Consider the following 24,881-nt stretch of genomic DNA (forward strand, 5'->3'; position numbering starts at 1 on the left):
TTACCATTTAGAGAAAGGAGTCCCAGTTCAAAGTTTTCCACTGTTTTTGCTGAAGATTGTAGCATGCAAAGAGAATGTGGCGGGAGATTGCAGGGAAAGTTTTCCTTTTGCTGTGTTGCCACTCTCTGATTTTTTCTTGGTAAAAGGGCTAGGAGGCATTTCTTCCCCCCTTCCATATCCTGAAAAGTGTGAGGAGGTGGATCAGAGAGAGGGTGAGGCCTGGCTATGTATGGACTTTGTAAGCCACTGCAAGCACTTTGGCTTTTATGTCCAGTGAGATGGAAGCCTTTGCAGGGTTTCTGGCAAAGGGGCAACATGGGAGACGTGTCTGTCTTGTGGTTTTGGAAGATCACTCTGGCTACTGTTTAAAAACAGACTGTGGGAATGCAGGCTGGGAGCAGGGAGTCCAGCAAGAGGCATTGCAGTAATCATTGCAAACGGTGGCAGTGACCTAGCCAGGGTAGGAGTGTGGCGGTGATAACAAGCAGTTTAATTCTAGATTTTTTTTTTAAAGATTTTATTTATTTATTCATGAGAGACACAGACATAGAGGGAGAAGCAGGCTCCCTGTGGGGAGCCCGATGCAGGACTCAATCCCAAGACCCTGGGATCATTGCCTGAGCTGAAGGCAGATTCTCAACCACTGAGCCCCTCAAGCGTCCCTAATTCTAGGTCTGTTTTAAGATAGAACCAACATGATCTGTTGATGGATTTGTTTGGGATGCACCAGAGAAGGAGAAGCAAAGGATGACTGTGTAACTTTTGACCTGACCAAGTAGAAAATTGGAATTTCTGTTTATTGAGGTAAAGAAAGACCATGGGGGAAAAGCAGGTTTGTGGGAATTAGGAGTTTAATTTTGAGCATGAAGTTTGAGATGTTTCATGAGTCATCGAGGCAGATTGTCGAGTAGGAATTAGCTGTATGAAGGCTCAAGTTGAGAGGCGATATCCTTGCTGGAAATAAAAGCTCAAGAGTCCAGGGTGTAGATGTCACTTGAAGACAATCTGGTGAGAGCTGCTAGAGAAGTGAGTGTAGATGGAGCAGAAGGAAGGACCCAAGGCTGAGCCCCAGGGCCCAGCAGGGTCTGGAGGAGTGTTCCAAATGAGGCGGACCAGCAAAGGAGAAAGTGATGAGCCGCCCGGGGGGCAGGAGGACAACTAACTGGGCATACTGTCTTGGAAACAAGCAGAGAAAACATTTCCATGAACAGAGCCAACTAAGCTCAAGGGTCAAATGAGGTGAGGACTAGAATTGACATTGGCTGTTGTAAAGGTAGAAATGATAGAGGATCTGACTGGTCAGGTGGCCAGTTGGGTGGGGAGGCAGGAGCGACAGACTGACTACATTCAGGAGTGCATGGGAGAGAAGATGGGGGCCCAGGCACAGACAGTTCTTCAGGGACTTTGGTCAGGGGGGTCGTGCAATGGGGCAGCAGCTGCAGGGAAGACACCGCAGTTTTGGGTGCTGACAGGAGGGAAAGTTTGCTGCTGCAGGCCGTGTGTGGTGCTGAATAAGCCAGACTCCGATGGGATCCAGGCAGCGGGCCCCAGGGTGGGGGCCTGCGGGGGCTCCATGACTGGTCCCAGAGGAGGTAAGTAAGGAAACTAAGAGAAAAGAAAAACTCTTAACAGTTGGACACGGCGATTTTATGTCTGTTGGATCTCATTTGAAAATTGGGGCTTGAATTTTTCTTCTTTGATCTTCCTAGGAATTCGTCTTTCTATTAAGGTAAAAATCCACCTGTCATAAAATTAACTGTTAACCGTTAACCGTTTTGAAGTATACGATGAAGTGGCACGTGGGTAGGACCCTTGGAGTGTTGGGCAGCCGTGACCTTTATCTAGTTTGAAGGCATTTCTGTCACCCCAGAAGGAAACCACGCATCCCCTAAGTGGCCGTTCCCTACTCTGCCTTCCGCCAACCCCTGGCAACCACTGATTTGCTTGGTCTTAATGGACTTGCCTATTCTGGATGTTTCGTGTAAAAGGAATCCTAGAAAATGCAGCCTTTGGCGACTGGATTCTTTCACTCAGCATAACATTTTCACGGTTCCTCCATGTGTGTGGCACGTATTAGTACTTAACTCCTTTTTATGGCCTGATAAGATTCCATTGTATGGATAAACCGCATCTTGCTTTCCTGATCTTCAGCTGATGGACATGTGGTTGTTTGTCCCGCTTACTGGCTGTTGTGAATAGCTGTGCTGTGAATCTTCATGTTCTTTGTTTAGAGACCTGTGTTCATTTCTCGGTACATACCCAGCAGCAGAACTTCTGGATCGTATGGTAATCCTGTGTTTAACTTTTGGAGGAACTTTCAAACTGTTGTGTGTAGCGGCCCCATCATTACACATTCCCACCAGCATGTGAAGATTCCAGTTTCCCTAGCCAGCTCATGTTACTCTCCATATTTTAAAAAAGATTCTAGTAATTCATGTCTGTTGTGGCCTGTGAAAGTATCAGACCACGGCGGATTGGAACCTTAAAAAAATTTCAGGAGTGCCTGGCTGGCTCAGTCTGTAGAGCAACTTGATCCTCAGGGTTGTGGGTTTGAGTCCCATGTTGGGTGTAGATCTGACTTAAAAATAAAATCTTAAAAAAAAAATTGAAAGCAAAACAGGTTCCTCCCCACAGATTGCTTGAGAAACACTGATCCTGGGACGCCTGGGTGGCTCAGCGGTTGGGCACCCACTGCCTTTGGCTCAGGTCATGATCCTGGGATCCAGGATTGAGTCCCGCATCGGGCTCCCTCTGGGGAGCCGGCTTCTCCCTCTGCCTGTGTCTCTGCCACTCTTGTGTGTGTGTGTCTCTCACGAATAAATAAATAATTAAAAAAAAAAAAAGGAACACTGATCCTAGTGCCCATGTGGAGGGTTGGCTGGTGGATGAATGTGGCCTGTTCATAGTAACAGATGCAGGTGGTCCATGATGTGGTGGTCGGAGCATCCTGGAAAGAGAGCTTCCTCCACTCAGGATAAAGAGGTAGATCTCCACAGCAGCGCCTCTGTGTTAATAGATACCCTCACACTGATGGACGGATGGCACTTCACATCTGTAAACAGGCATCTTTCTCTACAGGTTGCATTCTTCCATATAAGTTCTTGGGGTGTACCTGGCAGCCAACACTGGGGGGAAGGTTTCAATTTAAAATGAGATGGATGAGCATACTGAGATCTTTTTGTCTATCTATTTTGCAGTCTCAATTTGAAAGTTAGAGCTGGAGCATCCGGTTTCTTCTGCTTCTTTGGTCGCTTCCAGGCAGAGATGGGGGCATGCCCCAGTGGAGACTCACCCTTCCTTTACATTCAGCATCCGCTCTTTCCCGGAGAAAGAAGGATTCATTTGGGGTGCTTATTACCTATTATTACACAGCTATACATAAACTATTTTTGTATTATTCATTTAGCACACTTAGGATGTCAGCAGCCCCGTGAAACAAGATACAGAGCGTTTATGTTTTACCCAAAAGTCAGATGGCCAAAGTCAGGGGAAGGGCCTCTGTGACTTGAAGACATCCTTCTGTGATGTCTGGGCAACTGGCAGGAGCCTCTGTGTTCCCAACATGACTTTTTGAATCCATCCAACATTAGCAATTTTTAAAAAGCTTTTATTTATTTGTTCATGAGAGACACAGAGAAAGAGGCAGAGACATAGACAGAGGGAGAAGCAGGCTCCCTGTGGAGAGCCCGATGCCAGACTCGATCCCAGGACCCCGGGATCATGACCTGAGCCAAAGGCAGATGCTCAGCCACTGAGCCACCCAGGCGTCCCTTGCATTAGCAATTCTGCAGCCCAGTGAATCTAGAAGTGCCTGATTTCACTAATGGCATATGCTGCCCCCCTCCCCACAGTTGTCAGGACAAAATGCAAAATGGTCAAGCTTTGGCTCCATGGACTGGATTTGCTTCACGCTGCATATCCGATCTTAGCGAAAGATCATCCATCTAGTTTTGTGGGTGGGAACACCGATGCGATGCTGCCTGTTGGAAGCACTATCAGATCTCCCCTGCTCAGCAGGCGGAGATGTCAGAACTGCCCTTTGGTGAGGTGACGTGAGGTTCTGCTGCCGCCCCTGGGTGGGGTGGGAGAAGCATTGTGTGCATGGCATGGAGCCACCACGAACCCGCTGTGTAGCCTTGGGACCATCAGACTCTTTCTTCTCCAAGACCCCCACTTCATCCCTTACCAGAGGGTGAGGAGGTTGGTGTTGTGGGAATGAACTGTTCTGTACGGAAACAATCTCTATAAATCGCAAAACGCAGCAAGAGGTGGCAAAATATTGTACATACTCCCACCCTTCCTTTCTGTAAGACGTGCATTGACATTTCCGGCAGTTCTCGTCCGGAAGAAAGATGTTCTGGAAATGCTTCAGAGTCCTGCTCAGACGGGAGGGAGAGCAGGCCAGAGATTCTAAGGGCTGCTTCTCGTGTCTGTTCCACTCTGAGGGTCTGGCAAGACTGCAGAGGAGAAAGGCACTGACCTTTTTCTTCCTCTGCCTTGAGGAAAGCTGAATACGTTTTATGCAACATGTATAGAATGTTGAGTTTAGACTTGGCTCTTTAGGAAATGACTTATTGTTTCCTAAATTTCAAAGAAAAAGCTTGACTTGGGGGATCCCGGGGTGGTTCAGCAGTTTAGCGCCTGCCTTCGTCCAAGGACGTGATCCCAGGGTCCCGGGATCAAGTCCTGCATCAGGATGCCTGCATAGAGTCTGCTTCTCCCTCTGCTTGTGTCTCTGCCTCTCTCTCTGTGTCTCTCATGAATAAATAAAATCTTTAAAAAAAAAAAAAAAGGAAAAGCTTGACTTGTAAGCTTTGACTTGTAAGCTTGACATAGTTAACTAGTAAACCTGTCTTCCTTATGTGACCTTTTTATTTTCAGCCCTAGCTTTGAACAGACAGGTCAGTGAGGCATTCGTTGGCAATGACTCAGAGGCCAGTGCTCACCAGGCAATGGGTCCCCCCAAGAAATGATCACCCCAGGAAAGGACATCCAGCTCAGTTCCCCAGCTCTGTAACTGCTATAATATGCTTGCTTTCTCTCTTCCAGCCTCATTTCCCTCATCTGGAAAGTTGAAAAAAAAAAAAAAAGTAGGGTACCTGGGAGGCTCAGTGGTTGAGCATCTGCCTTTGGCCCAGGTGGTGATCCTGGAGTCCTGGGATTGAGTCCTGCATCCAGCTCCCCGCAGGGAGCCTGCTTCTCCCTCTTCCTATGTCTCTGCCTCTCTCTCTCTCTCTGTATCTCTCATGGATAAATAAATAAAATCTTTTAAGAAAAAAAGAAAAAGAAAAAGAAAAAAATAGTAACAGCCTTACCTAGTATATATGGGCCTCATAAAAAATTCTGTAAAAAAGACACAGCAGTAGTTGTCAACTCCTTATTTCCTATAGGAATACCCACCACCATGTCTCAGATATCTTCCTATTCCTGCATGTGCCTGGCAGTGAGCTGTGCCAATGAGAGTCATCACGATCATTCAGGAGTGCTGTTTGAAACTAGCCATATGTGTATTATGATTCTAGAAATTAGCTAGACATTGTGGTCTTCTGAGTGAGGAAGATAATGCATAATGATTTTAAGCATATAATAAACAACAGGCAGGCTTGGAGGCTTATTTTTTAATATATTACATGTGCCATGTTTGCCAAGTAAAGCAGAGGGAACAGCCAGGGCAGAGCAGTGTGGAGGGACACCGGCAGGTCCCTTTGTAGCTGAAGAATAACAATGATGGAGAGCTGAGATGCCAATCAATGGGGACACACAGGTTTCCATTGTTTCTTGAAAGCCCATTTCCTCCATTAAAAGAGCGCCCTATAAGGCGAACTGTGGAAAGATTGAGAACTGATGGCACCCTGGCATGCCATCTGTGTAAAACACTGTCTTTGACAAGGCTCCCACCGCTGGTCTAGAAAGGGTCATGTCCATGAGGGAGGTCAGACTCCGAGAAGGAAGGAGTTCATATACTGCAGCCCTTCTGCAAGAGTTATCGGGTTGTGGTCTCACACATGCAGGGCGGGGATCACTCGTCCATTCAGCTTTGCAGTCTGCCAGGTGCCTCGCATCCTCCTGTGTTGTCAGATGGCTCTTGGCATGGTCCATGGATTCTGGAATGAAGAAGAAACCAAGCCTTTGATCCTTCCTGCTGTGCCCCACTGGCCCAGAGCCTGGCATCTTATTAAAACAGTCATGGAAATAAAGCAGACATGGGCAGGCGTAGGGTACAGCCTTCAGGCTACAATATATTGTGGGTTCATATCATGTAGAATATTCTCGATATTCCCTTTGGAAAGTCAAATTTGAAGACTGACTGCTTTGCATATACTGGTTTTTGATGAATAACAGCCCTGTGAGCAAGGTCACCAAGGGGCTTCCTTAAGAACCATACTAACTAGAGAGCCTGGGGCAGGGTGGGGAAGGTGGGACGTTGTGGTATCTCTGAGCCTTGGAGCTAGTGTTGGGGAACCAGAGGCAGCATAGGAACTCTTTTCTCCAAAGCACTCCCCCAGGCATTCTTTGTGCTGGCATATCCTGTGGTTTCTCTTCCCTCCCTTCCTTTTCCTCTCCTCACAAACAAGTAGCTCTGACAGTGTCTGTAAGAGAAAGTTCTGTGCACTCAGTGGGGATAACTTGTTTAATTCCTTTTTTTAAAAAAAGATTTTATTTACTCACGAGAGACACACAGAGGCAGAGACACCGGCAGAGGGAGAAGCAGGCTCTCTGCGGGGAGCCCAGTGTGGAACTTGATCCCAGGACCCCGGGATCCCACCCTGAGCCGAAGGCAGATTCTCAACCATTGAGCCACCCAGGGCATCCCTTGTTTAATTCTACAGTAGTAGTATTATCCCCATTTTACAGATGAAGACGCTGAGGCATGGAGACAGGGAGAGGAGAAGCACGTGGCAGGTAGAGAAAATGAGGCACAGTGATGCCTTACTTGTCTAAGTCCTCACTGGGCAACAGTCTGGCAGTCTCGTGTATGACATATTCTCAAGGAAATGATGGCTCTGATTGGGATTTGGAAACATTTTATCTGCTGAGTCTAAAGATATGCATGCAATAGTAACTCTTTTTCTGTAATGATAAAATTCTAGGACCTACTCCTTCAGCATATGCATTATGCAGAAATACCCCTTCCAGGAGTGTCTTTCTATAGCATGTTGGTGTCACCCCCCAAAAAACCCCAAAAAACAGCTTGGAAAAAAACCACCAACATACCAGGTGTAGTATTTACAGTGCTCTTCCTAAAGCTCAATATAAATTTTAGAACACCTTTGTGACTTAACACCCTAAAGTCAGGTTAACTTTTGTAGCTATATATGCATCTTCTTTGTATTTTACAGGAGAGAGTATTAGTATTTGATGAAGGCAGACGTGAAAAAATTAAATAACTAGTTATCAGATTTGAAATGGTAAGTGTAAACAGAAACACAAGCAACTACTTTACTATAGTCGTTTTTATTTTCTGTGGCTTTTCTGTGTTATTTTAAAATTAGGGTGAGGGGCACCTGGGTGGCTCAGTGAGTTAAGCATCCGATTCCTGATACGGGCTCAGGTCCTGATCTCAGGGTCTGGAGATGGAGCCCCGTGTCGGGCTCTGAGCACAGCCGAGAGTCCCCTTGAGATTCTCTCTCTCCCTCCCTCTGCGCCTCACTCTCTAATAAATAAAATCTTTTAAAAAATGGAAAAAAAATAAAGTTAGGGTGGATAAAAGACCTGTTTTCCCCCAGATAATTTTGAGGCAGTATTTTACATTCCACCTCGTCTGTCCGTGGCTTATTACGAGGTTGCTTTTACATCTTTAATTCATTCTTGGAAAGCTCAGGGCCCCTTTGCGAGGGTTTTCCTTTGGGCTACAGAAGACCGTCCAGAGCAGGACAACAGGGCGTGAGCTCTGGATACTACACTTTTAGGAACTCCTCCGTGTCCCGACATAAGTAGGTTGCACACGGTGACGGCAGGGCAGTGCTTGCCCGGGCCGTGCGCGCCGATTTTATCTTGATGGAGTGCAGGGGTGACGTTTGCTCCCCTGCCTGCCCGACGGGTGCAGGGAACCCAGCCTTTTGTGGGCACTTCGCGCATCGAGTTTGCCAATCCCGTCCCTCATTCAGTGACCATTTCCATTTAAAACTCCCGAAGAGGCAGCGTCCACGCGGGCATTCACTTGGACGCGACAGTAGCCACTCTGGCCGAGCGTCCCGCACCCTCCCGCAGGACGTGTCTTGGTTGGGCCGCACCCGCGTGCACGGGGCGCCGGGGATGCTTCTCGGGGCGCGGGGAGAAGTGAGTAACTCCGGAGTTTATTTTCCGCCCTCGGCTCCTCCAGAGGCGCGGCCCAGGCCAAGTACAACTCGAATAACCTTCAGGAGAGCTGTGCTGTCCTTCTGTCGGCCGCTGTCTTTGAAAATTGCCTCCAGAGTTAGTGAGCAGGAACAGTTAAGATTTACAAACAATGATGAAGCTTGTCATGCATCTTTCACCATCCATCATCCAGGTGCCGTGCCTGGGCGGTGAAGTGTTCTTCATAAAAACCAGCTCAGTGTGAAATACACCTCGCTGCAATGTTTACTGCTCTGAAGCCCGGCGGCGGCCCTTTATAGTAAATCCAGATTGCGCTGTGACATTACAGTATATCATTGCCCGGCGCGGTGGGGTTTACACTGGGAATGAGTGCAGTGCACACCAGATGAGGTGTCTAAATTGAGTTATGTCAGAATTTGGCTGTTATATGGGGATAGCTTTTGTTTTCTGAACACTGAAAGTTAGCTTTATATGTATTTATATATGGGCATATACGTCCCATCTTGCACATATACACGGGTATACAGTATATGCTGGGGTCAGCTTCCAGCTGGGCTCCTGCTGTAAAGAATGGGGACCAGCGTTGATGGGCCTTCCACCGGTGGTTTGTTGAAACTGGCATAACGAGAATCTTCGGCGGCGGAGGGGGGAGCCAGGGTGGATGGTTATCTCCTCGTAGAAGGGGGTTCGCTTTTGCTGGGCGGGCAGTGGTCATTTTTACCATCCTTTCTTACAAAGCCAGGGAGCCCTCTCTCCCGGGGTTGCTGTGGTGTGCGGGAACCATCCTCGTGATACAGGGCGGCGCGAGGAAACCCCACAGGACCCTTCCACCCGCTGTCCAGAGCCTCGCCTGTCGGCTGAGCACGTGCACTCGAAGAGGCCTCTGAAGTCGGTTGCTTATTTATTGTTTTTTTTTAGTGGGTATCAAAATCCTGGTGCTGCCTCTGTTATCTTGAAAGATGCTGCTTCCAAGAGAAGATTTATGGTGTTTTAGCTTAAATCTGCAAAATAAAAGAGCACACTGAATTTATTGCATGATCAGGTTTATTTACATGCACCCTAAAAGTGCTGATATTAAAAATGAGCTCCATAAAAAAATAATATTCTGGGCCCTGCAGCCCCATGATCATCTTCTTAACACAGATTTTCAAATTCTCTCTTCTCTCCCTGGAGGAGGGAAGCTGGGAGAACCATTTTGTGGTCTTTTCATAACTGGTGCTACAATGAATCCAAGGTTTGTCCCCCGTTTATACCAAGTCTCGGGTAGGGCTTCCCCCTAACTTTAAACGCAGTGGCAAATAGCCTGCCCACCATTGCCCTCTGCTCTTTTTCTGGCTGTCGCTCCCTCCTTTTTAAATATTTTTTTAAAGGTTTTATTTATTTATTCATGAGAGACAGAGAGACAGAGAGAGAGAGAGAGAGGCAGAGACATAAGCAGAGGAGAAGCAGGCTCCCTGCAGGAGCCTGATGTGGGACTTGATCCTGGGATCCCAGGATCATGCCCTGGGCCAAAGGCAGGCACTAAACCACTGAGCCACCCAGGTGTCCCTAAATATTTTTTTTATTCATGAGAGACACAGAGAGGCAGAGACATAAGCAGAGGGAGAAGCAGGCTCCCTGTGGGAAGCCCGATGCAGGACTCAATCCCAGGACCCCAGGATCACGCCCTGAGCCATGGGCAGATGCTGAACCGCTGAGCCACCCAGGCATCCCCTGCCTGTTCCCTCTTAGTTGCTATGTCTTCTTACTCGGGATTGATTAACGGTGCCACTTGTGAGCCTCCTGATGTGGTGCAGGACACAATTGTGGGCATTTAGGGCTGGCCTCCAGAGGTGGGACAGGGGTAGAAGCCTTCCACTGGCTCTGTCAGCTGGGGTGGGGGGAGAGAAGAGCCCCAAGTCAACCCAATGCAATGCACTTGTTCCACTAGGGCTGTGTTGTCAAATGCTGAATGACCAGTTACGAGTTACATTTCAGATAAACCACAAGCAATTCTTTTTTTAAAAAAAAGATTCCATTTATTTATTCATGAAAGACAAACACAGAGAGAGGTAGAGACATAGGCAAAGGGAGAAGCAGGCTCTCTGCAGGGAGCCCAATGCGGGACTCGATCCCAGGACCCCAGGATCACACCCTGAGCCAAAGGAAGACACTAAACCGCTGAGCCACCCAGCTGCCCCACGAACGATTCTTTTAATGTAATTATGTTCACAATATTTTGTTATGCTAAAAATAATTTATTTTGCCCAAAATTTCAATTTCACTTAGCATCCTGTGCTTTTATTTGCTAAACCTGGTGATCTCTGGCTCCTTTCAAGTCTTCTCTGAATGACCGTTGTAGGACCCCAGAGGTAAACAGTGAAAGGGAAATCTGAACACAGGACCGCCACACTTTCTGGAAGCATACTCAGGAGTTTTAACAGTTGCTTCATTTATATTTCTGGTAAAAATAGTACACATGGCAGTGCTGATCATGCTTGGAGTGGTTTCCTACTTTGGTTAAAGCCATTCACGGGTTTCTGGGTGAAGAACTTCTGGATTATATGTCCTCCTCTTCCACACTAACTGTAGTGTTTCTTCCTCCATTTCAGTCAAACGGTGATTCATTGTAGCCCCAGATAACACCACACATTTCTTTTTTCCCGTTTTACGGGTTAGATCCATTAACACAGCAGCAAATAAAATGTAACCCACTGCCGCCCAGAACCAGAATGGGAATCTCTAATCTGTGCGTTTGGTGGTTCAGTTGTGGCCTCGTACCACTTTGTGGGGCAGAACAGTGACTCTTTGAAACTCTCCGCAGGACCAGGTTCTCTCTATCTGCTTCCCGAACCTCTACCTGGATGTAAACCAACGGCTCGGTCAGCACACAGGTGGTAAACCCCTGGAGTGCCAGTTTTCTGTCCGTGGACCTGGCATCATGTCCAGGATGTGAACCATGGCAGAGAGCATGGGGCAGTGACCCTTAAATGTCAGCAGATCTTGGGGACGCCTGCCTTTCCTTTGCATCCACAGGAGAACAGCCTTCCCTCTGAGCCTCTGCAGGCCCTGGAAGGGCCTAGCCGCGTGCCCCGCTTTCTTGCTCTTAATGCAGGACTTGGTCGAGGTCTCTCTAACCTAAGGAGAGATGTGTTGGGTGTTTTTTTTTTTTTTTCTTCTTAAGCTAGAGAAACCAGGATTACATCCACACTTTGTGGGCAGATGTTCCAAATATGCAGCCCTATCCGGGCACATTTTGCCTTTGTTACTTACATGGTTAGAGAGGTTGCATGGGGCTTGAATTATTTGTTTGCTTAGAACAGCTTTATTGATACACAGTTCACACACCATAAAATTCATCTCCTTTAAGTATACAGTTCAGTGGTTTTTAGTATATTGACAAAATTGTGCAGCCATCACCACAATCTTAATCCCAGAAATGTTTCCATTGCCCCAAAAAGATTCCCCTCTATGCAGTCACTCCTCCTTTGTACCTCGCTCCCACCCTCTGGAAGCTACCATTCTATTTTCTGTTTTTATGGATTTGGCGTATTCTCCTATATGGAATCTTAGGTGACCTTTTGCCTCTGGCTTTTTTTGCTCGGCATTACGTTTTTGGTTCATCCACGTTGTACCATGCACTTCGTTCCTTTTTATGGCGAAATAATATTCCATTATATGGAAGGGCTGGGTTTCTTTTGAGTTCGAAAACTGTTGCAGGACCCAACAACAAAAACAACAACAAAAACCATCTATGAAACCATAAAATTCTCAAGGTGAAATATGTGTGTAATTTTATTTTGGTAAATCTCCAGCTCTTTCAACTCAACACATGAGTGCCTGTAATGAGTAGAACGTATTATATGAAATGAGAGGAACTGATGTATATGGACATTGAACAAGCCAGGCTGTGTTACTTTCTTGTTTAATGCTAACACGATTTATGTTATTCTGCTCGGGGTGCCATAACAAAATAGCACAGACTGGGTGGCTTCGGTAATACACGTATTTTCTCACGGTTTTGGTGGTTAGATGTCCCAGGTCAAGGGGTGGTTGGGGTTATAGCCGGCTGCCTCACCTGTCCTCACACGGCCTGTCTGTGTGCTCAGAAAGTCAGAAAGAGAAAGAGCTTTGATCTCTCTTGCTTTTTTTAAAAAAAATTTAAGATTTATTTATTTATTCATGAGAGACACAGAGAGAGGCAGAGACAGGCAGAGGGAGAAGCAGGCTCCCTGCGGGGGAGTCCCCAATGTGGACCTCGATCTCAGGACCCCAGGATCACGACCTGAGCCAAAGGCAGATGCTCAACCACTGAGCCCCCCAGGTGTCCCATGAATAAATAAATTTGAAAAAAAAATTCAGTTAATCTCCCTAAAGGCCCAGTTTCCAGTGCAGTCTCCTTGGCGGCTAGGGCTTTAACATAGGAATTTAGGGGAACACAGTAGAGTATGTAACACCCTTGAAGAATTCAGTGTCTCTAAATGTCTTCTCTTCTTGATGATGTTCTTGGGACATAGGAGAAGGAGGCAGAGATCTAGTGAGCCGGTGTGTTCCCAGCCCCATGGCTAGTGTTTGGAATCTGCTGACCACTCACCTTCTAACGTCTGATGTGCCAGGCCCTGCCCATGGCAGGCCCTGATTTGACAGTCAGATGCCCAGAGCAGGGGTGTTTTCCAGAGATGGAGAGTGCTGGGGTCAGGCACACCCCACTCACCCAGAGCGCTTCTTTTCCAGGTGGTTGCTCTTTCCTACATTCCCCCACCCTACAAACTGGTTACATCTTTTATTCCCCCATATATCTGATTTTGGGAAAAGGATTTCTGATTCCTTATCCTCTTTGCCCTTGTAGTGAGTGCTCTGTATGACTTTAAACAGTTCATGCCAGTGTGATGCTACAAGTTAGACTTAGCTTATTTTTTTGGCAAGTGTGGCAGAGACTAGGACCTTCATCCACCTGATTATTACTGGTTTAATATAAAGGATGTAACTCAGTAATAACCAAATGGAAGAGATGTATAGGGCAAAGAATGGGGAGAGGGTGGAGAGCTCCCATGCCTTTCTCGGGGCATCAGCCCCCAGCACTTTGATGTGTTCACCAACCCAGAAGCTCTCTGAACCCTGTCGTATGGAGGCTTCATCATTAGGCACAATGGTTGAATTGTTGGCCATTGGCCTCTATCCCCTCCTTGGATGTTGATGGGGCATGGCTAGAATTTCTTAGCTTCTAACTAAGGCTGGGCCTTTCTGGTGCTCAGCCCCCATCTTAAAATGGTCCAGGGGCCCACCAAGTGCCACCTTATCAGAATCAAAGAGGCTTCTGTTGCCCTTATCACTCAGGAAATTCCCAGGGTTATAGGAACCCTGTGCAGGGAACCAGGGACAGAGATGGGAGTATCTTTATGTGAATCCACAGGTAGGTAGAGCAAAAATCATTGGCCTTATTTGAGAGCAGAGCAAACTGCTCAGTAGAGAATAAGTGACAAAGCTTGGGCTGTCTCCTGACTCCATGTCTCTGTCTTTCCAACCTCAGACTATCAGCATTGCAGCTCTTGAGCCTGCTCTCTGGAGCCTGTACTATGTAATACAGGAGCTTCTAGGTAAATGGGGCTATTCTGACTTCCATGAATTAAAATTTAAAATCCAATTCTTCGCTCACACTAGCCACGTTCTAGTGCTCGGCAACCACGTATGGTTCGTGGCTGCCATATTGGATCATGCAGAACTAAGATATGTCCATCATCACTGGTGTTCAGTTGGACGGATGGTGGTTCTGTCCTGGACAGGTGAGGGCCAGTTTGTTACGGGAGGTGCAGCATGGTGTTTAAACCTGAGACAAAAGGGCAGCCCCAGGTGGCTCAGCGGTTTAGCACCACTTTCAGCTCAGGGCGTGATCCTGGAGACCTGGGATCGAGTCCCATGTCAGGCTCCCTGCATGGGGCCTGCTTCTCCTTCTGCCTCTCTCTCTCTCTATGTGTCTCATTAATAAATAAAATCTTTTTTAAAAAATAAAAAAAATAAACCTGAGACAAAGGAATGACTCAGGTAATATAAGTTCAACAAACACCATTTTATTTTTTTAATTTGATTTATTTATTCATGAGAGAGAGAGAGAGAGAGAGGCAGAGACACAGAGAGAGGGAGAAGCAGGCTCCATGCAGGGAGCCCTATGCGGGACTCGATCCTGGGTCTCCAGGATCACTCCCTGGGTTGAAGGCAGTGCTAAACCACTGAGCCACCCAGGCTGCCCCAAACACTATTTTAAAAGTAACTTTTGGGGTGCCTGGTTGGCTCGGTCAGAAGAGAGTGTGACTCTTGATCTCAGAGTCCTGAGTTTGAGCCTCACATTGAGTGTAGAGATTACTAAAATCAAATAAATAAATAAATAAATAAATAAATAAATAAATAAATAAATATTCAGCAACATGTAATAAAAGCCTAACTCTTGTGGTAACATCAGCCCTTCTTCAAATAACCTGTAGGGTTGAGGGAGGAATAATTGAATCCTGATTAACATTGGCTGATCTTTGGACCTAATAACCTATGTTGCACATTTTAAATTCTAAATAGCAGATTGAAGTGAGTAGACTAGAACTTGGTTGATCTCAGTCCAAGAATGGGTGGAAAACCTGTCTTCTGGCCATGGGGTGGCATGTGAACATGTGAGTCCTTGGGGACTTGCCAAGGATTGCTTGCATTAAAACTGAGAGGTGGAGAATGGAGAATGCCTGGGTGGCTCAGTGGTTAAGCGTCTGCCTTCAACGCAGGTCGTGATCCTGGAGTCCTGGGATCAAGTCCCACATCAAGCTCCCCATAGGGAGCCTGCTTCTCCCTCTGCCTGTGTCTCTGCCTCTCTTTCTGTGTCTTTCATGAGTTAAATAAAATCTTTAAAAAAAAAACAAAAAACAAGGTGTTGGGGAGGGAAGTGGCCTGGATCCCCCATCAGAGATACCAATTGCAAATACGAATTCCCATTCTGTGAGTTTCTCTCTGTGGATTGTATTTTCCCCTCATTTGATACACACAGAGACAGACCTATTTAATCGTGATGAAATCCAATTTGTCTGTTCTTTCTTCTGTTGCCTATGCTTTTGGGGTCGTATCCAAGAAGCCATTGCCAAAGCTAACGTCATAAAGCTCCCCCCATCCCACCCTACTCTGTACCATCACCATCTTCTCTTCTAAGAGTTCTATACTTTCAGCTGTAACGTTTATATCTGTGACCCATCTTGAGTTCATTTTTGTATAAGGTGTAGGGTCCAGCTTCATTCTTCTGCATGTGCACATCCAGTTTTCCCTTACTTGAAGACTCCTTTCCTCTTTGGATGGTCTTGGCACCAAGAGGGAAAAGCATCAGAAGGGTTAATAACACTTGCCTGTGGCCTTTGTCTGTGATCATCAGAGAACATTAGGCATGACGTGTCCATTCCACAGAACAAGACTGTAAAGTTGCCAGTTGATGATTCACCTGGATATCAGTGATGAATACATATTCCTGCTTATTTATTATTATTTTTGTTTGTTTTACTTTTAGGTATTTGTCTCTCCATCTGTCTCAACTGTACCTTTTTCTTACCCCTTATGGTTGTGTAATAAAGGCAAATAAAATAAGAGAATCCTTCCAAAATCAGGATCATAGTAAAGCAGTGAGAATAGATAATAGTGTGGGAAGAAGACTGGCTGATCTTGCATTTTCCTGATTGGAAGTGAGTAGCATGTTTCTTAAAAGACAGTGACAGATACTGTATTTTAAAATGCTTAGTTTTCTAAGATCACCTGAAGCCGTTCATCCGTACAAGATGGTAGGCCCTCCTTAGGTGAGCTCCGGCGAGAGAGCCCTGAAACCCTTTGGCCCTCTGTAGCACTCTCCCTAAGGAGACAGACCTGGGAGCAGGGAAGCAAGAGAGGTGGATGATAATGCCTGGCTGGCTGCAGCCTCACGTTGTCAATCACCCCTTAATGTTTACAGAAGCAAAAAGTCAATGTGTAGTTGTTTTAATTTGACACACTCTTGGGTTGAGAGAGTGTAATCGCTGGAGGGGACAGTTAAGTGGCTGTCTGGGTCTGACTCCTGTGCTAAGCGCTTTTCTGATGAGCCATAGATTGCGTTAAATACCGGCTAATGGCTTGCTTCCGCAGGCCCGTCTCCAGCGCCTTGTACTACATTTCTGTTGCCTGAGGCTGTTGGGGTTTATGCTGCAAAGAGAGTCCGTATGTTCATTTTCATGAATCAATGTCGGTTTTTGAAAAGCAGTTGTTACAGTGCTAAGTGGACGGAAATAAATGACACCCCCTCCACACCCGTTGGAGTAAATCAGAACTGTTTATATCCATCCTGAGTGGTCTTTTGAGTACAAATGACTTTTTGTTTACTTAACAAACCCAATGTTTGTCTCCTGGAAATGGAGGCAAATGATTTGCTCATTTTTTAATCCTGCGAATAGCACTTGGCTGCCGTTAAGCCAGAGAGGTTTATTGTGTATTGTTCTGTGTATTGATAGGTAGAAAAGGGTCCCCCGTGCCGTAAGTGAAATTATCCCCAAATCGTTCTTGGGGCTGGGAACATTTTACTGTAATTGTACCAGCCGTGGGTGTCAGCCTTGTCCCGGGCCACTGCCTGATATGAGCCAGTGGTGTGCGGAGCCCTGGAAGGAGGGCATGCTGGCTCGCCCCACAAGTTCCTTGGGGAAGGAATCATGTTTTTTGGAGAATGTATTTCTCTCCTTGGGTTGATGGCTCTTCTGTAGGTAGGACGTGTGCTACCCCATTGTGAGTTACTTGGGTTGTTGAGACAACTGTGCAAATTGGCTGCACTTGTTCTTTTGCAAATTTAGGTGATTGGAGGTCCGACCCTGACCCTTCGTGGTGAGGCCGCAGACGCTGCAGATCTGACTGCCGGCCCTGGCACCATGGACTCTGTACTAGCCTTTCGTACTAACGGAAAGAACCGTCTCATGATTTTTTTTGGTCTCGTCTGCCTTCTCTTTGGTTTTCTTTCTGGTTGGGCCACTGTCGTCTTCCACTTGCTGTTCTGTAGGGCTTGCTGGGCCATGTGAGCAATGTCTAGAACATAAAATTTGCCATTTTTGCCATTTTAAAGTGTGCACTTTAGTGGCATTGAAATACATTCACAGGATCGCGGTGCCTGGGTGGCTCAGCTGGTTGGGCAGCCTTCTCTTAGTTTTCGCTCAGGTCAGGATCTCAGGGTCCTGGGAGCCCGGGGTCCATGCTCCTTGGGGTGTCTTCTTCAGGATTCTCTCTCTTCTCTCTCTCCCCCTCCCCCTCCCCCCCGCCGTTTGCATGTTCTCTCTCTAAAAAAAAATGAATTTTAAGAAAAAAAATAACAACATTCACTGGGTCCTGTAACAGTCTAAGTTTAGGCCAAGGGCAGAGGCAGTCCTTGATCTGAGAGAGGAGGGTGGTGGGGTAGTCAGCTCCAGGGTGACTTTCTAACCACCCCCAGCTCCTCCTGGTTGAGTTGCCTCACCCCCAGTGTTCTAGGGATGCCTTCAGTGACCACGTATTCATCCCTCATGGGCCCTCTCCCCTAAAAATCCTGTTGGTTTCCGTAGTAGCTGCATCCTAACCTCACCTCCTGCTCAGCTGTGTGTCCTGGGTGGTCCAGGATCTTTCATATTGAGATAACCCTGGTGCCCACCCTCTGCTCCTGGAACAGCTCATGAGGCTGCTAAGGACTTTCCTATAAGTTCCCATCGCTGCAGGGCTCCCTCCCATGTTGTACCATGTACAGGAACGATCTGTACTCCCTCCTTGGTGCTCCCAGCTTCCCTCATTGGCCACGTCCTCTCCTTGAAGTAGCCAGCTCTAAAACCTGTAAATCATGATGTTTTCCAAAGTGAATTACAAGAATGGAGTTAGTTCTCCCTGGTTCTGCTGTTTTGATCTAGGAAACTTCTCTGCCTGTGCTGAAAATACTGATTTCTATTTTCTGTCAATATTCTTTTCTTCATCTGCTCTTTGAACATTACTATTTCTTTTATTGGCACGGACTATAGATTGCAGCTTCCTGAAGAGGGCTTTGGATTGTTCTCTGGGTGACTCCCTACTTCAAGGCTTCATGCCAGGCCATCGCTACCATTATTTTTACAAAAAGCAATACAAGATAATTGGGGGGGAAAATCAGATAATACAGAAAAGCAGAAGTGTCAGAGTGAAGTTCTATCATTTCTTTCATATAGATTCACATAGTTTGTGTTCTGTCCCTGTCCAGTGTGCGCGATGGTAATGCATGTGAATAGCTACAAGAATGTGCCATACCTTTCTATCAATGATTTTTTGGCATCCATCAAAATAGCCGTGTGATTTTTCTCTTTTTAATGCAGTAAGTCACGTTAATGAATTTCCTAATGTAGAATCTTCCTCATATTCCCAGAATAAATCTTACTTGGTCATGAGACACTATCTTTTTAATACATTGTTGGATTCACTTTACCTGTCTTTATTAGGACTTCTGTACTTAAAACCGTAAGTGAGCTCAACCTTCTCTCCTTTTCTTCTGGTATTTGTATCATGTTTTTGCACCGTGGTTGTCATAAGCTCATAGGATGAAACAGGAATCATTCCTCTTCCTTTATTCTCTGGGGAAGTTTATTTACTTATTTATTTAAAAAAAGTTTTTAAGATTTTATTTATTTATTCATGAGAGACACAAAGAGAGGCAGAGACACAGGCAGAGGGAGAAGCAGGCTCCATGTAGGGAGTCTGATGCAGGACTCGATTCCAGGATCCTAGGGTCATGACCTGAGTCAAAGGCAGATGCTCAACCGTGGAACCATCCAGGTGTCCCTTTTTTACCTTTCTTAATCAAAATATATGTACTTAAAGAAAGATTGAAAGTATGAGTGACCATTCAGAGAATCTGATTGATTTGGGGAGCTTCAACAATGATTCATGGTCAGATTATTTTCCTTTGTAACTTTTTTTGGGGGGTGTGGGACACTGTTGAACAATGGAAAATTGAGTATGGTGTGTGCCAACCTGGGTTGTCCCTTAGTGCTGCACAACTCTGGACAGACGTCTTCCTCCCTCTGACCAGGGATTCATATTGCATATGGCATAGGGTTTGTGCTCAGTCAATTGTAGTTATCATTATTGGTTTTCTAGGAATTTCATGATCTCACTTGTATGTCTCTGATTGAATTTGTGCCTGCCAAAATTCCTAGAAAGATTACAGTTGAAGGTGTTTTAGACAGGACCAATCCAGGAGAGAAATGAATTGGCTTTCATCATCGTATCCAACTGCTTCACAGAGTGAGGGCCCGCATACATATCTAGGACTTGTTCCTGCGTTTGGAACCTTGCTCCCCTGTGGCACCCTCTCTTTGGAGAGAAAACAGCCTGATAAATAACATGGTAAAATAATATTGAATTATAAGGGAAAGGAAGGGAACTGAGTGGGAAAAATTAGAGAGGGAGACAAACCATGAGAAACCTTAACTCTGGGAAACAAAAGGATGTGGAAGTGGAGGTGGGTGGAAGGATGGGGTAACTGGGTGATGAGCACTGAGGAGGGCACTTGATGAGATGACCACTGGGGGTTATACTTTATGTTGGCAAATTGAACTTAATTTTTAAAAATGTAAAAAAAAAAATACTGGTTTTAGGTTTAAGTATTTCTGATTATTTGCATTCTCAAAGGACATTGGTGTTTATTCTGAAGAAATGAATTTCTAATGGTGGAATTTCAGGTATTTTGGTGTGGGTGGCAGGTGTATTTTGAGGACAAAATCTTTTGTTCCCGGAATCTCAAATCACTTACTTAGAAGCAACTACATCTTTTGTGTACATGGAGCCACGCCTGAATCAGGCTTTAAGTTTGACTTTATTTCAGATATCTTATTTGTGCCTGTAGTATAAGGTCACACTTAGAGTAACAGGGTTTGTGTCATAAAGTATTACTGTTCTATAATGTTCCAAACAGACATCATGGTCTCTTTTTTATTCTAGTTCCTTATTTGCTTTGGGAGGTATATAAGGTTTTATCTTAGAAGCTTATAAAGTTAACAAGATAATTTAGTAAATCTAGTTGCCTAAAGCGCGCATCCCAAAATGAGCAGCTTAACCAAAGGAATTGTCCAGAATTGTTGGAGGAAGACCTGCTGTATCACAACAGATTAATGGTAATAATGCACTGCAGATTTTTATCAGCCAGTTAGACCTTCTGCAAAGTAGCATTTCCAAAAATCAAAATAGCTTAAAGTGGGTCATATGAATAATATCACTAGACTCTAGTTACATATTTTTTCTTTGAAAATAGTTTGCAATCAGGCATTTCATACTTGCATCAAGATGAAACTTGCCGTACAGCTATCTTTGTGCTTTATTTGTCTAGAAAGGGCCTGTTAAGTCAGATTTAAAAGAGACCAGTTAAAAACAAATTGGAAAACTATGGTTTCTCCAAACATATTTCTGAGTGAACAGTCAAAATAACATTATTTTTTCTTGAGTGAACAGAACACAGCTGTTTTTTATTTTGTCTGAAATTCCTGACCGTTGTCTTTTTTTTGAATACACATACATATTTTTAACCAGTTGTAATATGTAATATGTGCATGTACTGTGTTGTCTTTCTCCTCATTTAACAGTTGCCTCACAAGCTAAATTGTGTGTCTTTCCAGACTTTTTTGCTTTTTAACACAAGTGGGGTTGTAGCGACCGTATTGTTGCTCACATCTACTTTTTTCAATCATCAATCTAAAGTTCAGTCTACTTTTTTCAATCCCACCTAGAGATCTTTCATGTTAACTCACGTAAGTCTTTCTTCTCTTCTTTTTCTTCTTTTTTTTTAAGATTTTATTTATTTATTCATGATAGAGAAAGAGAGAGAGAGGCAGAGACACAGGCAGAGGTCTGCCTCTCTCTCTCTCTCTCTGTATGACTATCATAAAAAAAAAAAAAAAAAAGACACAGGCAGAGGGACAAGCAGGCTCCACGCCGGGAGCCCAACGTGGGACCTGATCCTGGGACCCCAAGATCGTGCCCCGGGCCAAAGCAGGCTCCAGACCGCTGAGCCACCCCGGGATCCCCTTTCTTCTCTTTTTTTTAAAAAAGATTTTATTTCTTTATTTAGAGAGAACATGCATGTGATCAGAGAGGGGGGGAGAGGGAGAGGGAGATAGAATCTCAAGCAGACTCCACGCCTAGCACAGAGCCTGACGTGAGGCTCGATCACACAACCCTCAGATCATAACCTGAGCAGAAATCAAGAGTCCTGCCTGAGCCACCCAGGAGCCTCATGAATCTACTCTTAAACTCTTGGACAATGTAACGTCACTCTGGTCACTAAGAGAAATATTAGAACAAGTGAAACTAAAGCCAAAGGCATACAGGCACCTTCTTTCCTCCACAGTGAAAGAACCTTATTAAAACTATTACCTTAAAAAAGTAGGTAATGGAGCAGCCCGGGTGGCTCAGTGGTTTAGTGCCGCCTTCAGCCCAGGGCCTGATCCTGGAGACCTGGGATCAAGTCCCACGTCAGGCTGCCTGCATGGAGCCTGTTTCTCCCTCTGCCTGTGTCTCTGCCTGTGTCTCTGCCTCTCTCTCTCTCTGTATGTCTCTCATGAATAAATAAATGAAAATCTTTAAAAGAAAAAACAGGCATAAAAAAGTAGGTAATGTGGGGCTCCTGGGGGGCTTAGGGGTTGAGTGTCTGCCTTCGGCTCAGGGCGTGATCCCGGGGTTCTGGGATCAAGTCCCACATCGGGCTCCCCGCAGGGAGCCTACTTCTCCCTCTGCCTGTCTCTGCCTCTCTGTGTGTCTCATGAATAAATAAATAAAATCTTTAAAAAAAAAAAGTAAGTAATGTGGTGCCATCCTATAGGTTTTGGAAAGACTGCTTTTATTACTGCCTGATTGAGGATGTGAACACTACAATAAATAGGCCTAATTCAGCAGACATACAGAGAACTCTCAGCCTCAGCCTTTTTCATAGGCACACCTGACACATGAATCCACAGTGGCCACGGGGTTAGTCTGCAAGTGTGTCTCCACGCATTTCAAAGATGTGTCTGCCTTGCCAACCTGGAAGTCTTGGAGATTCAAGTCTGTTGTCTATCACAATAACTACCAAGAAAAAAAAAAAAAACTTTCAGCTGTAAGAAAATGATAAATAAGAAGAATATAAATTTCCCTGACTCTGACTAACCCTCAGGGCAGCATTTGGTCATAATATAATTGATTTCACCCTTAATGCTACTGTTGAAAGTATTTAAATGCCCGGGCACTGACTCCAACCCACACACTCCTCCTCGATCCCGCGTTCCAAGTAGATCAGGTATTTTCACACTTGGTTCATCTTCAGTGAAGATTGTAATTAAATCTTTAATTTGAAAACAAGAGTGGAAGTCCAGCACTCTGCATTATTGGCTGCCCTCGAAGCTTAGAGCAAAGAGCAATCAAATAACAAATGGTGACCTTAGCTCCTTCAAGCTTAAGTAATCTGCTAATTTCAGAAGGTACCGGCTCATCTCAAAAGTGACCAATTTACACGTGGAAGTGCTTTCCGCAGTTACATGGCAAGCTTCCTGGGAATCGGAAGCGTTATTTAAATTGCACCAACTGTTAAGTTTTGCGCTGCCTGTCCTTTTGATTATACTATCATTTTTTAAAGCATAAATTTCAGAACAGGCTTTATTTCCTGTCTATAGGGTTAGAAGAGGCCCATTAGGGAGTTGGGTGTCCTCACCAATGAGACAACTCCTACTCCTTTTTATTTCCTCATCCACCTACAGAACTAGTTAAAACTCCTAAGTTGGGGCACCCGGGTGGCTCAATGGTTGAGCATCTGCCTTTAGCTCAGGTCATGATCCCAGAGTCCCAGTATCGAGTCCCACATTGGGCTCCCACAGGGAGCCTGCTTCTCCCTCTGCCTGTGTCTCTGCCTCTCTCTGTGTGTCTCTCATGAGTAAATAAAATCTTAAAAAACAAAAAACAAATAAAACTCTTAAGCATTAAAAAAGCAGTGTGGTGCAAACCAGTTACCTCATTCTTAGAATATTTATTAAGCATGTGCTCTGTCCCCCTCATGGCTATAGCCACAGGGTATAGGGCCGTGAATAAAACAAGTCTCTGTTCTCATAAGGAAAACACCAGACACACCTGTAACCAGAGACACCTGGGACCAGATTCCGGCTGGGTCACTTATTGGGGATGTGACCGTGGGAATAATTTCATAACTTGGAACCTCGATTCCTCGTCATCTATCGATGAAAACAATAATGTAAGAGGCTGTTGCGATTAAACATAAAACATACCAAGTATTCAGTCAACATTACCGTCTTTCTCTACTTGTTCCATTGCAGAGTAAGAGAGCAGGTGATCAGTAAGTGCTTCAGATGTATGCCAGCGGCCATCTGAAGCAAACTCAGGAGGAAGGTGGTGGGGTTTTTACTTGATTGTTTGATCCTTTGTGCTTTTGTTTGTTTTTTTGAAGATTTTATTTATTTATTCATGAGAGACACAGATTGAGGCAGAGGGAGAGGCAAGCTCCCTGTGGGGAGCCCAATGTGGGACTCGATCTCAGGACCCTGGGATCATAACCTGAGCCGAAGGCAGAGGCTCAACCACTGAGCCACTCAGTTGCCCCTTGTCTGATCCTTTGTGTCTTTCTCACCTGTTCGCACTTCTTGTCTGTTGTTAGGAATCTGTGGTCCCTGGGCCTCTTCCCTGGTCTCCCCTCTGCTAGATTACACCTTCCCCTTCACCTCGACCCGCTCCAGAAACAGTCCTGTCCATCCCGGAACCACTTGGAGCTCTGGATGAGAAGCACTAATGATGAATTTAACTCACGAGGTAAATGGTGGCTTCATGCTTTGACCCTCTTGCCAATGTTCTCATTCCAAACAGGTGGCTTCTGGACACCTGGACACTGCAGGGATGTCCTCTGGGGGCAGGGCAAATTTCTAAAGTGCTGCCAAATTTCTAAAGTGCTCTTAAGTACCACTCAGTATCCAGGACATACTATTTCTAAGTGGGTACGTTTTGAGTGTCCCTTTGACTAGGTCAGGTTTCTGTAACATGTGGGAAAAACATTCTGGCCCATGCACAGCCTGTGTCCCCATTCTCTCTCTGAGTCACAGCCTTCAAAACATCTACTGGTGAGAGAATCTCCAGCTAAGACTCTGCCTCCCTTCCTGGGACTTAATGAGAAAACAGTCCTAGAACAAACCAGAAAACCTCTGGTACTGAAAGAATCAAAGTCCTAACACAGTTACTTTCTCCTAACAGTAACTCCTGTTTTCTAGCGCTTCACTGAGGCTCCAGAATCCTAGTGAAGTATTTGTCCCAGCACCGAATAAAGTGAATTTCTAATTATTGGTATTAGGAAGAAGTGCTAGTTTTCACAGTAATAAACCCAGGTAAAATTGAAAAGACACAGATATTCGCATTAGGATAAGGGGGTAAATTTATCACCCTGAAACCAAAGTCACCCATTTATGTAAAGGTCCTTAGAAGCTTCTGTGTCAAATTACCAAATACGGAAGGACGTAGTTTGCTAAATGTGTATTGTAGACATGTATTATTTTTGTAGTAATAAAAAGTGATAGAAAAAGGCAGAAAGTAAGAAAGGAAGGATAAAAGGAAATTAA

General features: G+C 45.3%; 1 protein-coding gene across 5 annotated transcripts in view; it reads left to right on the top strand.

Annotated features, from left to right (window-relative positions):
• Positions 1 to 24,881, top strand: part of DMRT1 (doublesex and mab-3 related transcription factor 1) — a 113,418-nt gene that overhangs the window by 70,369 nt on the left and 18,168 nt on the right. The window contains exon 5 of one of the 5 annotated variants that reach the window (XM_038527161.1): positions 23,933 to 24,084. The exons of the other annotated variants lie outside the window; for them this stretch is intronic. Coding sequence (XP_038383089.1) covers positions 23,933 to 24,054 — 122 coding nt within the window. The 3' untranslated portion in view covers positions 24,055 to 24,084. The remainder of the gene's footprint in view (positions 1 to 23,932; positions 24,085 to 24,881) is intronic. 5 annotated transcript variants of the gene reach the window in all.

The sequence above is a fragment of the Canis lupus genome, chromosome 1 (assembly GCF_011100685.1).
Source record: "Canis lupus familiaris isolate Mischka breed German Shepherd chromosome 1, alternate assembly UU_Cfam_GSD_1.0, whole genome shotgun sequence".
Lineage (NCBI taxonomy): Eukaryota > Metazoa > Chordata > Mammalia > Carnivora > Canidae > Canis > Canis lupus.